The sequence below is a fragment of the Ctenopharyngodon idella genome, chromosome 10 (assembly GCF_019924925.1).
Source record: "Ctenopharyngodon idella isolate HZGC_01 chromosome 10, HZGC01, whole genome shotgun sequence".
Lineage (NCBI taxonomy): Eukaryota > Metazoa > Chordata > Actinopteri > Cypriniformes > Xenocyprididae > Ctenopharyngodon > Ctenopharyngodon idella.
Genome location: NC_067229.1, coordinates 26093895 through 26110910, shown reverse-complemented (window position 1 = coordinate 26110910; position 17016 = coordinate 26093895). Strand labels below are relative to the sequence as shown.

Here is a 17016-nt window from a genome sequence, read left to right as displayed (position 1 = left end):
AGGCAGTGCTATAGAGATCAACTGCGTCAAAAATGACGTTAATGACTCTAGTGGTTTCTGCAGTTCTGATCCAACATTGCTGAATGAAGAGCACTTTGACTCACATAATGTACTTTTATTCTTTGTCGTCATAATTTCTTTTGTTTTGAGAGAGTTATCGAGTGCACTTATACAACAGCTTCATGAGCAAATGGATAAAAGAAACTGACTGCTCTCACCTATCAGGCAGGAGACCCATATAATTGGCTCTGATGCTAAGCTCATTTTCAGATCAAAAGCCCTCCGGGATGACTTTGCTTGGATGTGTGCTGCTGAAGTCGGCAGTAGTATGGAATGTTACTCCCTGTGCGATGGCTTCCGTTTTTATTTATTTTTTTTCCCAAATGAACTTTAAGGAGGTCTCGGGCCATAATTAAGGAGGAGTAAACATCTAATGAAGGAATGTTGGAGCAGTGATTGCTGTTTTGTTGTGTAGTCTAGTGAATCAATTGACCATCATTGACCATGTTAAAATACACGGCACCTTGGCAGGTTCTCTGCCTCACTTTGGAAAAGATCCCAAAGGTAAGACTTTATTATTTTAGAGCTTAACATGGATTATGAGCTGTCCTTCCATGATTTTGTGCTCTTTGAAGATTTTTTTAGGTGCAAGAATCAGCTGAGGGTTGTCTGCTGCTATTGTTGAGAGGATTGCAACTGTGATGAGAAATCTGTGCAACTTTTCAAATGACTTTACATCAAATAAGATGTAAAGAGAAAAATATTGTAAATTACAGTTTGTTCAGGAGCAAGAAACACTATTTATTTTACTTTTAAATCAGAAGGTTTGAAAAAAAAAATCAACTTTGGCATTTCTGTCTATATCTTTTTGTCAACTGTACAGCAATGCCAATAACAAATTTTGCTAACACTTTATTTCAGTACCATCGAAATAAAGTGTTACCACAATTTTTTGATGTATTCTTGCATGACATGATGTTCATTTAGTGTCACTCTTGTCTATTTTAGTTGGCATCACAAAAACATTTAGACATATATTTAAGTTGAAAATGCAGCCTAGCTGTTTCTTTTTCTGGAGAACCTAACCGTAACAAAAAGCAGGGTTTACCACAGCACAGCTCTGCCTGCAACCTGGATGCTAAATTTAGAGTAGAAGATGTGCTCTATTTCTCTTCTCCCACTGGGCTTGGAAAGCAGGTTAACCAAGAGTATGATGGCCACACTAGAAGCCATGTTAGAGTTCACCTTAAGACTAGCTTTAATGAGTTGTGTATGAAAAGGAATATTTGGTAACACTTTGCAGCATTGACACTGTTATTGAACTGAAATGAATCAACACTGAACTGAATTGAGCTGGATAATAACACTCTTGTCTTCATCTGATGAACTTTGCAACATTGACTACATTTACATGTGCACCAGTAATGTGATTATTTCCAATAATCAGAGTAAGAACTCGACATGACTCGAGCAAACATTAAACAAGTAATTTTCATTATTTTGATTATTCTCTAACAATTGTGGTCTCACATACAGTAGGTGTGTTAATGGTCATGCTCTTCCAGTTCACACAGATCTGTTCGCTGGTTCTTTGGTATGCCTTTTTCGGAGTGTCTATTTACACTAAGTGCAAATAGCATCCCTTGTTGGCAAACACTATTTACACTAGCTCGGCCCACCAATGTCTGGTTGGGCCACTCAAGTTTTTAAAAAGACATATAGAATTCTACATCTTCAATGGTGCAGCAGTAGCGACTAAGGCTCGCAAACCTGGCTTTTTAACGCAATAGACGCAGGTTCAAATCTGCCTTTTGCTGAGCTCGCATTTATTTTCAATAAAAATGAAAATAATGTTATAAAAGTGGAAATAAACTATGAACAAGTGTTTAAAAATATTAAAAGTGTTTATTGGGTAGGGTTAGGTCGGGGAAGGTGTAGGGAGGGTTTTTATTCTCCCAATAAGGCAGCATCGATTTAATAATTATAATAAATATAATCATTTACACTCTATGATATTATTGCATCCTGTTAATATACAACAATACTGAGGTGCAAATAGTATCTATCAATATAAAGTATAGATAGCATCTAATTACTATTTACTCTTTTTGCAAAGAACTGACACTTTTACATGGTGTAAATAGGATCTATCGCTATTTGTACCTAGCGTAAATAACATATTGCTAAGAAAATGCTGCTATTGTCACTTAGTGTAAATAGAATATATTGCTATGTTCACTTAGTGCAAATAGCTGCCGCCTAAAACATCTCGATTTCAATATTTTTGACTATCAAGATACTGCATTATATTTATGTTGTGCATTGTTGTCAACATAAACTCAGCAGCCCAAAAATGCACATGCACTCTTTGGTCAGAGTGGAATAGATGCGATTAAAGGGTTTGCATGCCTGCTTGCAAATAAAATTTTACTACGATTTTCAGCTTCAATTTAGTAGAAGTAATGCCTTTACATGAGGTAACGTTTGACAGCGATATTGCCTAAATCTCATTAAAATCACTTTATGAGGGTGCATGTAAATGTAGTCATTGACGCTTTATTGAACTGAATTAAATTAACATTGAATAAATTTGCGCTAAATATTTTAAATGTTTAGAAAGTAGCTGCCTGGGGTTGTTATCATAGCCATTGAATGGATTGACTTGCTTAACAAAGTTTGGTGTTTTCTAGACTCTAGAAGATTTTAGAATGCAATTAGTATTACTGCCCTGTCACTATTAGACTGGTTCTAAGTCAATTATGCTCCTTTGACCTTTATACCATGATGTCTCAACAAGCCTGCGAGGTGTGTAAGTGTCAGTGTACTCACATCCCCTGAGTAATGGACATAAGCCTTTAAGCCACTGTAATTCAGTTTTCACTAACTGGGGTTGGTGCCATTTTTAATGGCTCTTAAGCCAGGTTAATTTCAGGACAGCAAACTGTGTTCCAACCAGCTCTAGTAGTTGTAAGTACTAAGGCTAATTGAAAAAGTTCTACAATGAGTTTCAGCCTTTTATAGTAGACAACACATTCACAATATAATATTCTGATTGGGCTTCTCGGACGAGACCATCCTTGTTTTCATTTAAGGTGTTGATGTTTCTCATTTTACCCTTGGGCCTGGCTGACAATATCCTGTTGAGCTTCTTCTACGTGTCTTCCCTTAGATTAGAGCTCATATTTTAGGCAGGGCGGCGACAGGGTGTTAAGCACAATGTCCTGTGTTTATTCTCCTCTTCAACTCCTTGTCTCTAAATGTGTTGTCCTTTCAGTTCTCGGTCTACAAGGACATCTTTGTTTAGTTTTTTCAAACCATCTCCACTAAAATCATATGTATTTTTTTCCTTTCTCAAAGAGGTTTTTGTTGTATTGGCATATTCTTCCACAAACACTTTAATTCTTTTAGAAGTGAGGACAGTAGGCAGTATTTGCCGAAGCATAAAGTGTTCAGAAACTTCAGCTGCTTCCTCTCTCTCTCTCTGGTCTGACTTAGAGCTCCAAGTTCTAGAAGTGTGTCTCTCTTTAAAAATAAAAATGGTTGCATGGAACACAAAAGTAGAAATTCTTCTGAATAGCTTTGTGTGAGAAACAGGTTGAAGTTCATGTCATTACTAAACAGGGGTGCGTTTCCCGTACTACGATGTAACCCGCTGCTTCACTACCATAGTATGATGCATCGTTGAACAAATCAACTAGATAGTCACAACTGTTTCCCGAAACCGTACTGTCGCAAACCTGTCATTCAACTACATTGGTGAATGATGTCACTCAAGTGGTGAGTAATAACTTCTTTAAATGAATCAGTTTGAGATCGAATTAATGCTAGATTTTCTGCTATAAATTATGGACATTGCATCTGAGGACTAATTCTCATTTTTCTCAATTATTTTGCTTTATTTTCAGATTTAATCATATGCTTGTTCTTACGTATCAGGGCACGTACGCACATGCGCACTGTTCAAAAATGGTGCTTAAAATCTCTTGACAAACTAAAATATGTAAATGACATTTGTATATATTCAGAATAAAAGATATACATTGTACTTAATGCCAGCTTGCTTATTTTGCTCAAGATAACGATTTATTAAATCCACATGTCATAAAAACAAAAAAACTATGCTTCTAACCACGGCTCGAGAGCTGTCGTTCCAACCGCACAAGTTTGCAATGTAGTTTGCGAAAGTTCGTTTGAACTATGGTTTCGGGATACACCAAATCATTGAACTATGCTAGTAACGACGGAACTTGCAATCTTAGTTGGCTAACAATGCTTTTGGGAAATGCACCCCAGCCTGGTCTCATGGTTAATACGTAGGTATTAATACGTAACAAATACAGGTACAAAATGTACATTTTTGTACATTTGGATAGATGCTGAAACATATAATATAGATGTATTGACAACACTTAAATGTAAACATTATACATTTACAGCTAAAAAAAAATTTTATATCATAAAAATATTTGTATAATTGCCCTTTTAGCATTTTATAGATACATTTTTGATTCTTTAACCCCAAACTCAAACATAACCACTTCATAGAGGAAATAAAAAGAATATATACAACATAATGGACAGAAATGTGTAGGAAAATTACACTTTTACTAAAAATATAGTATTGAAAAGATATTTTTGCTAATCCCACTCCTACCTCTAAACCTACCCATAACCATTTCTTAAAAATGTGTAGAGTTATAAAGAAAAACATGATGTCATTGATATGACAATTGAATACAATAGAATCAAGATATTAATGCCACAATTTTAATATTCACAAATTAGCATACATACACATTTGTAAATGTGTAATTTACATTTTTAGTTGAAATTATCAGTGCACCCCAGAACAGATTATTCCTTTTGTGAACTACATTCAGACCAGTTTAATGAACTGAACTCAAAAAGTAAGAGAGCTTAGCATAAATTTCAAAAACTTCAGTGAATAATAACATGAATTTAGCATGAATCCAGCAACTTGAAATACAGTGCACCAGTCATATGGGCTACTTTTACTAAGATTTTATGGTGCTTTTCTTGAAAGCTTAATCTTTGTTCATTGTAATTGCAACATATTAAATATGAACTTTTGCTCATAGGCTCCCTTTAAATGCTGTGCGTGGAAACAGCATTTAAGCTTTCTCTGTGCAATTACTTTTTTCTGCCTATTACGTTTATATATATATATATATATATATATATATTTAATGTGGTTATGTATAGGTTAGTGTATCCCCCCCCCCCAGCTGACTGGATATATTGATTGATTTGGCCCCATTTCTACAGGTCCCTATTCTTCCTTCAAAAGCCAAAGCATTTCTCTCTCTATTCATTATCTCTACAGTGTAAAGTGGCAGTTACTTTAAGCTGGCTTTTGCTTTTGTCATTCGCACTTCCATTCTTGGACAATCCTGGTTCTACAGGCTCTAAAAGTGGCAACTGTGAGGTTAATCTCAGTTTGTGTTGTTACGTTTGTGTAGGCTGTCTTGAGTAAGACTTTTGAGAATGATTTAAAATGACATCTTGCTTGGTATTCAAGCTATAAATAGGTAATAATTCCTAGAATGTGTGGGGTTTGAATTGTTTGGGTGTTTGAGGTTGGAACGATTGTAGTCATTTATATTAGCCACATACAAGGAGGTGCATTATATCTGAAGAGAGCTGCCATTTATCTGACAGCTGCTTGGCAGCCACATGCACACCTGGAAATACATGGTCTCCATGTTGCCATCTTTGATAACTGGCACTACATTCTGTGTATATTTTTCAAACATAGTCAGTATTGACAAGTAATAAAAAGCATTTCATTGAATAGTAGAGTGACAATAGTTCAGATCTTTCAAAATCTTCTAGTTTTTCCAGTACAAAGATATATTCAACAATTAGCTTTTATAGAGTGACAAAACACTTAATTGATTAATTTTATCACATTGTTAAAGCTTATTACAGTATCTTATTTTTTATTGTATATCACATACTTTTATTACGATATAATTTAATTAGGGTTTTTGACTTTTAGTTGTTTAGTTTTAGCAGTCACATTAACTCAAATTACAAAGATATCTGGATATTACAAAGATATTGCCCTCAAATATAGCTTCAAAGCTACATTTTATAGCAACTTAATAATATGGAAGCCCATTTCCACCACATGAGAAAAAATATCATGATTTGGTAAATCATAATTATAACATAAATATACATAATTATAACATAAGAAATTTCAACTTTTTATGTCATAATTATGTTTTATATCATAATTTCAATGTAGCATGTCACAATTTAAACTTTTTATGTCGGTTTCGACTTCCATTTCATAAATTTGACTTAGTAACTCATTATTTTGACTTTTTGTCATAATCTCGAGTTTTGTCAATTTCAACTTTTTATATCATAATATTGTTCCCTTTCGAAAGGGAACTCGCATTGCGTCTTACACGCTATGAGGAACGCCTCCACAGGAACCGGTGTCTGAAACGCTATGAAATCACGCCAATCGTATTGGCCGGCGACAGCCTATGACGTCACTACTAGTGCGACCCGAACACATAAGAGGCACCTAGAGAACAAGTCGACCTCTTTTCGTCTTCAGGGACTGTTTTGTCTAAACGCTGTTCAAACGCTGTTCTAGGTAAGAATGGCTTTTTAAGCAGACGTTTCAAGCGGTGTGTACATCCGTGTCTTAGATTTTTGATGCTTGATGACACTCATGACTTGTGCGTCCTTTGTTAGAGCATGCATGTTCAGTACTGGAGAGTTCTTTACATGTTTTTGTAGAGCTTTCCCGTTGAGGAAGCTCCACTCTCGTTTGTCTCTCTTCCTGTGGGAAGAGGGACAATCTTTTGTGCTCGATGCGCACAGAAGAAGTTTGACTGAAGTGTCTGTACGTGTTTATCTTGTATGCTTCAGCAGCTGACGAGAGTGTTGTGCTGTTTGAGGATGCTTTGTCTTTTGCATCCTCAATATCAGCAGTCTGTGCTCTTTACGTTCGAGTGATGTGTGGATTGGTTCGAGTTTCTCACACTTAATCACACACATTACTTGTGCGTTGTTTGTTTGGGCGAGGAGCGCGCACGTTCAGTTTTTGAGGAAACTGTTTGCTCGCGCTGTGTGTGTGTGTTTCCCATGTCAACCCCAGTCACGCGTTGTTTATCTGGACCCGCTTATATGAGCCTTCCTTTCCCTTTTGATCTCCGTTTTGAGATCGACAGGGCGTGGAAGAATCTGTTTTTTTCACGCATCTGTTTACATCAGCATGTAATTCATACAGATTTCAAAGTTCTGGTCTTGTTCGTATATGTCAGGACATACGTGGCAGCAGATTACGCTCTCTGCTCCCGCCTGAAGCTGGGTCGATGTTGAGTTTGTTCCTTTATTACAAACCTTTCTGTTGTTCTGCATCGGGCTTGGTAGTGAGTGCATCCTTTCAGTCTGCATGAGTATGGCAGGCTTCATTTACATTAAGTCCTCCGCTCTTTGTAGTCACAGGTTGAGTTTTGTAGGTCGCCTCACTTTTGTGAGAACGGTTATAATTTTAGCGACCTCAGCTCCCTATAGAAAGGATTAAAAGGGGCATTTATTAATCTCAGGTGCTTTACTTCAGGCCTGAGGCTGGACCGATGATGTGTTTTTTCCATCATTTGGAACATTTCTGTGTCCGGCACAGAGCTTGTTAGTCAGCGCATCCTTTCAGACTGCAGAGTATGGTAGGCCACTTTTACATTTAGGCCTCTGCTCTTTAAGGTCTCAGGTTGAGCTTTAGGTTACCTCTCCTTTCGTGAGAGCCATTTAAAATTCAGTGACCTCAGCTCCCTGTAGAAAGGAATAAGGGGGTGGTTATTCTTTATGTGTTAGATTACAATATACATGTGTGTGTGTGTGTGTGTGTAATATATATATATATATATATATATATATATACTTATGTATTGGGGCATCTAACTGGGGCCCTGGAGCTCCCATGATTAGGGAAGGTTATCGTGATACTCTTACTATGTGCCACCTCTCTTTGTGAGGTTTTTATATAGTGGGTAACGTTTAGAACAAAATATCACCTGTAGTGAATGGCATGGCCTCCTCTCGTTCTGGGAGTCGGTTTTCTAGGCTGTTACTCATCTGAGCTCCAGATAGTCGATATGTCAGGTGCTCGGGCCTTTGGGGCCGCCCTGATAATCCTTCTGGTTGAGTGAGTTGGCTTCCTGTCGTTGAAAAGAGTCATTTTGCTGAAGCCACCGCTCTGCTAAGCTCCAGGCCCTATCTGAGGCCTCCTCGTAAGCCCGGTCGCTTAGATTTGTACTCCCCTTGTTTCAAGGGTAGAAAGCATTATGCTGAGTACACGGCTCGTTATGGCAAGGCAAATGAGTATTCCAAGCCTGCAATATCTCCAGTGGCTGTTTCTGCTGGAGTTTGATTTGCTGCCAAGTAGTTGGCCCTCCTTGGGGTCTCCTTGGGAAGCGACCCTCCAGGTTGAGCTAGGTTCCTGAGGGTCCTAGTTCCCTAGATTGAGCAGACAGTTATCAGGTAGCCCAGGCTCCATTGGAGCCTCCTTGATACTAGCCCTGGAATTCTAGATCTGCTAGCAAGTAGTTGGCCCTCGAGCGGGCCACCTCGAAGGCGATCCTCAGGGTCGAGTAGGTCCTTAGCACTTCCAGCTAAGTTTGTATCCTAACTTCCTAGAGTTATATCAGAGTGTAGGCTCTTCAGGAGCCTCCCTGGTATTTGCGTTGAGCTTGGTCAATACTCGTCTCGGTTGAGTCTAGTTTGTACTCCCCTCGCATTGAGGGTCATTCCTTAGAGTGCAGCGCTCCCGAGTTCTGGTCGGAAGGTCAAAGGTCTCTTGTGAGACCTCCCTGGTAGATCAGTATTTTAGGCTGTAGATAGTCCCCTCTCTTGTGTGGGTCGTCGTATAGTGGACCTCGCTCCCTGAGTTGGTCTTAAAGGTTTAAGAGAATCTTTAGTAAGAACTCCCTTGGTAGATCAGCTCCTGTTGGAGTTGGAGGTATGCCTTTCATTAGGGACCCTATGTAGAATACTCAGCCTCCAGAGTGCCTTGTTTTTGAGGCACTCTGTAGATCCTAGGTTGAGCGGAGTACTCCCCTCGATTGCAAGGGTTTTAAGCGCTATGCTGAGTCCTGCTCCCCAGGATGCCCATCTCTACAATCCGGCCTGAGTTGGTTACTGCCAGTTTGCAGTCCCTCTTTCTGGACGCCACCTCTGGAGGCAAGTGCTTTAGAGACTCTGTTTAGGTAACAGACAGGTTGCTGGCCAGACTAGGTTACTAAATAGGACCAGGTTGGCCTCCCTGGTGGCATTAGGAGTAGACTATGCTCCCCTGAGAAGTGACTGGCCGGGGCTCCTTTTTGGCTCCCTGGCCACATTCCCTTAAAGGGACCCCTTCTGTTTGAAGTTGTTGGTTCCAAGCCTTCGAGCGGCCTTGGTAGGCCTCTAGATGTTTCTGGGGGCACTTTTTGAGACTTATAGCTTGGGTTTTGGCCGCAGGGAATGCTGTCACTGACAGTCTGTTAGACCCGTAGGAGGAGTGATTTGGCATTTCTGTTGGAATTGTCCATCTGTTTTTTGTCAGCCATTCTTTGACATGCACTCCCCTCAGCATGGCGGCTTGGGTATTTCGTTCCCCATAGCATGTAAGACGCAATGTGAGTTCCCTTTCGAAAGGGAACGTCTCAGGTTACGCATGTAACCATGGTTCCCTGAGAACAGGGAACGAGACATTGCGTCTCCCTGCCATGCCTCAGGGCCGCCTGCTGAACAGTCCCTTCAGACGATAAGTGGTTGACTTGTTCTCTAGGCGCCCCTTATGTGCGTTCGGGTCACACTAGTAGTGACGTCATAGGCTGTCGCCGGCCAATACGATTGGCCTGACTGGATAGCGTTTCAGACACCGGCTCCCGCAGAGGCGTTCCCCTTAGCGTGTAAGAGGCAATGTCTCTTTCCCTGTTCTCAGGGAACTATGGTTACATGCGTAACCTAAGACGTTTTATATCGTAATTTCAATTTAGTTCAATTTAGTCACAATTTCAATTTTTCATATCAGTTTGACTTCCATTTCATAAATTTGCCTTAGTATATCATAATTAAAACTTTTTATCTATTAAAAGTGACTTAGTATATCATAATTTCAGATTTTGTCATAATTATATTTTATCTCATAATTAAGTATTTCATAATTTCAGCTTTTTAACTTTTGTCAATTTTGACTTTTTATGTCTTAATTATGAGTTAGTATATTGTAATTTAAAATCAAAAACAGTCCTAAAACGATTGTTGGTGCCAATCCGCCTTAGCAATCCACCCAAAGACACTGTACACCATTGAGGCAATAGCGATAGAGCCTTGGGTGCTGAGCCTTTTCTTCATAAATGCAATACATATTTTGATTTATAGATTGGAATCTACGATAAAACGGCAAAAATAAATCTTTAATAAATAAATAATAATGCCTGATTACCTGTGGCAGTTGTTTTCACTAGTTCACACTTACAAATGATCAAATAGAGTAAAAAATATATATATAATAAGCGTATTTGGCGTGCTGTCCAAGGGGATCAAGGGCTCCGAGCTTGGAATTTTGCCCAAATCCAGAGCTGTGAATATGGCCCCAGAAGCCTAACAAACAAAATAAAATACATTCTCACAGTAGCCTCCCCAGCACTGCACACAGTTCACTGCATTATTATTATTCTTGATGCACAGTGACACACAGATTGTGGGCGGAAGGAGCTCTCTAGCAGAGGATGACACACCCCAGCCCACTGCAGTCAACATCCTCCATTAAAACACACTGGCATTCTAGTCATTCCTTACAGATGCCTTCAAACTCCAAAGAAGAAGGAGAAGTTTCCAACAACCCACAACTCATATACCCATTAGGGCACCAACGACATTTTTACAGTTTTTGGAGCATACGTGAAGAATATGAACTTCAGGAACATCTGACGCTATTGAAACGGCAGTAAAGACATTCTTTTACTAAGCAGTTTCAGTCAGCCTATCTATCACTGATATATCTGTGAAAGTGTTGTTTAGGTTGACATGAAGGTTATACTGCAGTCTTTGTATATCTCAGTAAAGAACCGATCATGTGGTGTTATTATTAGCACAAAGTCTCTTTAGCAGCCTTGTATGACTGAGTGACATTCAGTTCTCACAGCAATCTTGCCTGAATCTCTTTTGCTCTTATCTGTAATTCTATTGTTGTCCCATTTAAAAGGCACTTGTTGCCACAAGGACATTATAGTCTTACTATAGAGAAATCTCACCAGGATTTCGTCACGGACGTACTGAACTAACTTCTATTTTGAGGTTTCAATGAAAACAATAACTAGACATCTATTTAATCATCTACCCAATTTCACAATGTGTACTACATGACCTGATAAGGCATAGAAATATTACACGGTAGCTTTTGTGAGCAAATTCCTGAAAAGAGTACGACACGACTGATTAGATGAACACAAATCACATTGTAATTATTCAAACGGGTTGGTTACTGTGAATTGTTCGAGTTAGGGTTAGCAATAATATCATAATTTGTAGTATAGACTAATGACTCCCGCATGCTTCTTCCATTTTGATTAATGATTACGAAGCACATGAATTAAACAAATAATGATGTGCACGGATAAATCGTTTATAATGAACACTGCAATATTCCATGAAAAACAAGAATTGTCCATTTTGATTTCATGGTGACTTTAACAAGTTGTTAACAATGAATTAAAAAAATATACTGGTTACTCATTATAGCTTATTAATGTATTAGCAATATGGAAACTACAATTTATAAACTAAATATAAACTAGTTTGCAAATGATTTTGCTTTGTTACTGTATACTTATTATAAAGTGTTACCCATATTTTCACTGTGCTGTTGTGAAATTTCACTTGTATCAGCTTCTGAAACTTGTGTAAATGTGTAAACGTATCTAGTATGCGTAGGAGAATCCAGACAGCGTGTTTTGAGTCAACAGTGAACAGTGTTCCCCACCCAGACGCATTATGCCTTTCCTTGTAAGGTGTCTCTGATGGCCGTACTAGAGAATTTTGGAGACTCCCTCGGTCCAGGTCGGTCAAGGGCTGAGGGCGGCTCCGACAGAGCGCTTCTTTGTGTGAGTACAGGAGGAGACCACACCCCTCACTTTTAAACCAGACCCCCTTTGCCCATGACATCATAGCCAATAGTTAGAGTAAGAATCTTGACTCTACGGGACAGACAGAAGAGAGAGAGGCATTGTAGGAGAACGGACGGAAACGAGTGGTGTGGGGTGAGTGAAGCACGCTGCACACACACACACACACACACACACACATGAGGAAGAGGGGTGGGGGGTTGAAAGAAGTGGCCAGGAAAAGCCCTGCGTTGTGTCGTCCTGGGACGAGTTTCACTGGGTCTCCTCAAAGCCTTATAGTGTGAGGTGTTGGAGGAGTTTGGATTGGACTGTTTCTCACATTACAGATTTGACAACAGGACACTCAGGACTTCTAGTATGTGCTGGTTTTTCTTTTTCATATAAAGGATTTCATGGCAGAAGTCTGTTAACAAATTTGGAAAAGTATGAAAAAGGTAGGAAGCAACTCACTCCTTGGAATTCGGTTTGGACTTCTGAGTCTAAATATAGGAGGCCTAATTTAATGTTTCTTTTAAGTCTGAGAAAGGTAATTATTAAGAAGTTACGCGTTCACAGCTCAGGAGATTTATTTTAAGTTTTGGTTTTGTTTAATTTACAAATCGGCTTTGTGTGAGATGTTTCTTCTAAAATCCATCAAGAAAAATAAAAATGATGATTGCTGATATACTGTTGAAGTATAGAGCTATAGAATTTTAATTTTGGGATTTGGAATTACAATGAACTTAACCATCTGATACAATTTACTTATTAAATATGTAGATGTCGGTGCATTGTAAGTACATTTAAAGTACTTGCATTTAATTAACATTTGTACATTTGTAACCCAAACCATTACCCCAGACCCCCTAACCTACCTTTACTCCTAAACCCAACCATACCTCAAACTCATTAGCAGTAAATGTGGGAAATATCCAGAGCAACATGCAGTAAATACATAGTCTTGTTTGTATTTATTGTTAGTACTAGTTAAGGCCACCTAATATAAAGTGTGACCTGGCATTTTTTTCTTGTCCATATTGAGATCTCTGATATTTGACTGCAGACTTTGGTTTCTAAGTACAGTTTGATGAGATATTGTTAAGATCTCTTCTTAAACTCCAAGAAGCACAAGCATTATGCAGAAGTCTCTGTTTGGCATTGAATCCAGTTGAGAAATGATTGAGATTAATTCATGTTTTGAACTCCTGGTTCTCTGTCTGCGATGGTAGAGTCAATAATCCTATTTCAGGAGTCTTTCATCAGCAGTCTGTTTTGATGGGTCTGTCTGTATGAGCTGCTGAAAGTCATACTAGACAAGGGCGTCTTGCGTAACCGTTAAAATTGAGGAATTTTTCTGTTCTTTGACCTAATCGAAGGCCAGAAAACATATTTTGAATACTTAAACCACACTGGAAGTGTCCTTTTATTATGTATGTAAGGATTTTTTTTAGGTTTTGAAAGACAAAATGAACTCTTTCTGATTGTCAGACATTGGTAGAACATGACCATATTTGATATGATGAACCACCTGTGTGTACTTGAGTGAAAATGACATTATACCTCCATTAAATATCACCTGGAGAACAGCTGATTACAAGTCAATGCAAAAATGGCTCATAAAATATTTCTGAGAAAAACTCTAGCACTGTTTGTTTACAGATGCCACTTATTCTAATGAAATATATAAGAAACATTCATACATTTCTAAACATGGCTTAAGTGCCCAAATACTTTTTATGGCCACTCTACTGAAAGAGAAAGTAGGGCTCAAATGGTGTCTGTCTGACTAAACACTTCCAGATGCCGTGAGGGCAACAACATGCAGAAGGCAACATAAATACAGGCACCAATGGACCATTTTCAATGTATGATGACAAATGCGAGGCACTATGCCCATGAACACATTACCTTACAAGTTGTATAAATATACAAGGCGTTTATCTCCATCCATCTTGGCCATTTGTGGGTTTATGTTCACATTCAAGACCATGCAGATACATACACACAGTTTAATTATGTGAGGCAGGGCTGTGTATCCTTCATCACTTCTATTAGACTGCCGGAGCCTGGAAGACAGCTGAACTATGCCGGGAATGTTAGAGGGGGTTTAGAGGAACATCCGTAGAGAGCGCCTGTTCCTCAGAGGACACACTGATGTCCCTTCACATCTGACTGCTCAGGGCCACAGACTGTAGGGAATACAGATTTAATGCACAGCCACTGCAAAAATATAGCTGAGAATGGTTTATAGTTATTGGGAAAAAAAAAAAAAAAAATGAAGAACCCAGAGGATTTTTGTATTGCTTAGTGGTTGCTTTTTCATTGTTCAAGAGACTCCGCTTTAAAAAAAAAAATATTTAAAAATTTAAAAAGTCAAAAATGTTCACACACAGTAAGAGTTTAGAGCTTAAAATGGATGTGAATATCATAGCTTAGATTCTAGTTTTGAAAGTGAAAAACTCTGGGTACGTTTCCACAACAACTATGTACTAAAAACTGAAACGTTTTTCCTTTGGGTTTTTGCGTACAGACGACAGAGTTGTCAAAACAATCCCCGTTCACACGGATCTGCGAAAATGACAAAAAATGTTGTATTATTCATGCCAGGCCAGAAGTTGGCGATGTCCCTTTGTAAAGAAACACTACACGCCTATAGACTGAACACATAATACGCATGCTTATGATGTCACTGCTTTCACAAATTAGCATTTTTGTAGTTTACACAGAGACGATAACAGTATCATTTTCAAAAATGAGCACTTTGAAACCTGTTTTCAAAATTTTGCATTTCAGGCCATAACACATAAAAAAGTTTTAAGTTTAGTTCAGTTTTCAGTTTCAGTTTTAAGAAATCGGTGATGTGTAAACAGCTCCTCTGTGCCCCTCTGAAACTTATTTTTTGTGAAATCACATGACAATTTGTAACTATTTTATGTTTTGCAATTGCTTGCTAATTTGTATGAAATTTCAGATATTAAAGAGATGACATTTGTGATTGGTTGGGAGTAAGAGACGGAAACACCTTGTGCTGTGCTTAATGCTTGATTTGATGTTCGCGCTCTGTGGGGAATTGCAGAACAGGACACATGAGACTGTGTTAAACACGTGGTGGTTCTAAGGGCGCATCTCATAAAACCTTTCAACAACACATTCCAGTCAGATTTGACAATTCTCCAATGGTGATGTCAAACAATTTCCAGCCACTAGATCACTCATTTTTGTATGAGGGAAGGAGTGGCCTCATGCAGACTAGATCAATATTTTATCGTAGCTTTGTTTCAGAACTGATGAGTTGATTAAGTGTTCAACTCAAAGTCATAAACATTGACACTCTGTCTGTAAATCTGTCCTAGCCTGTTTTTTTTTTTGGTTTTTTTTGTGGCTTGAGGGAAATTCACATGACTTCCTAATGTGATTATTTAGTGAGAGTTTGGGCTGAAAGCTAGTGAACACCCTGAAGGGAAATGTGGTCTGTGTGACTGAAGAAAGGGGTCTTATTGAACTTGTGCCACATTAAACACACATGTGACACTGCCTGCTACTCATACCCAGAATAGTTTGAGATAAGAAGGAAGTTATTAACACTGTTTGATGTTAATTAAATCTGCAGATTTACTTAAACATGTTCTGCTTTTTTAGAGTAAGCCCTCTTACATACTTTATAACAATCTGGTAATATTTGTTTGTACACTATATTTTATGTTCATTTGGGACATAAAGAAATGAACACAAACACTGCCTTTAATGGCTTATTGCTTTTATAAAATGCTGGTTACAGCAATATGATTAAAAATATGAATGTTCAATCAGTTTAATAACTCTTAAATTTGATACACTCTTAAAAATAAAGGTTCTTTATTGGCGTCCATGGTTCCATGAAGAACCTTTAACATCCATGGAATCTTTCCATAGCACAAAAAGCTCTTTATAGTGGAAAAAAGGTTTTTTCTTCACACTAAAAAAAAGTGGTTATTTTAAGAACTGATCAGTGAAAGCTTCCTTGGGGAACCAAAAATGGTTCTTCTATGGCATTGCTGTGAAAACCCCCTTTTGGAATTTTTATTTTTAAGAGAGTAACTTTAAATAGTTTTATAATATTGTTCCCATCAAAGGATTTGATTAGGCGTATTTATTTGCTCATAAAGACATTTTGGTTAAAAGTGTATTAGAATCACAGTTCTAATGATGTAATATAGATTTTGTTCCACCCAGTAGTAAAGCAGGAATAGATTTACTTTATGTGGCCATGAATACACCATCACCTGAAATAGCACATGACTTTGAGCTGGAAATAAAGCTTTTTTTAAAACAAATTCCTCTTTTCTAGGCTGTCAAGTAAAAAATAACATCTGTATGCTGCACTCCCACTAGTTTATTATGCTTTTCCATTTATGGCAGGTTATATTACCATTTCTTTTTACAGGTCTCTGACTAGCCTTTTCAGGAACACCAACTTTCAAACAAGAAGTTTCAAACAGCAAACAACTGAAATTGCTCAGGCATGCACTCACCTCTAAAACATAAATGCTGAGCAAAGAAACAGAATTACTGCAATGGCCTCTGTTTACCAGAGAATACAGCACTATAAATGTTTGGTTCAGTAAAACTGCATTTTAGACAGGTCTTACAAGGAGTAACACTTTCTTGTATCAACACAGTGGTTTTGTATGTTGTTAAAGGCTTGCTAAAGTTTGCTTGAGTACTGTTTACTTGCTTTGGTTTGACCCATCCTGTGGTGTCCAAACTTGGAACCAATATCAGCAAAGGAATTTCATGTAGTTGGAAGCATAAAATAGAAACTCATATACACTAATAACATTAAAGAAAAACATAGAACATATTTTAGCAAGCTTGTCATTCCTCAAAAAACTCAATACTGAACATAACC

General features: G+C 38.1%; 1 protein-coding gene across 3 annotated transcripts in view; it reads left to right on the top strand.

Moving 5' to 3' along the window:
• Nucleotides 1–17016, top strand: part of LOC127520143 (A-kinase anchor protein 2) — a 117419-nt gene that overhangs the window by 85220 nt on the left and 15183 nt on the right. The window contains exon 1 of one of the 3 annotated variants that reach the window (XM_051908022.1): nucleotides 12322–12583. The exons of the other annotated variants lie outside the window; for them this stretch is intronic. Within the exon in view, the coding sequence (XP_051763982.1) occupies nucleotides 12575–12583 (9 nt within the window). The 5' untranslated portion in view covers nucleotides 12322–12574. Of the gene's footprint in view, nucleotides 1–12321; nucleotides 12584–17016 lie in introns of those variants that run through there. 3 annotated transcript variants of the gene reach the window in all.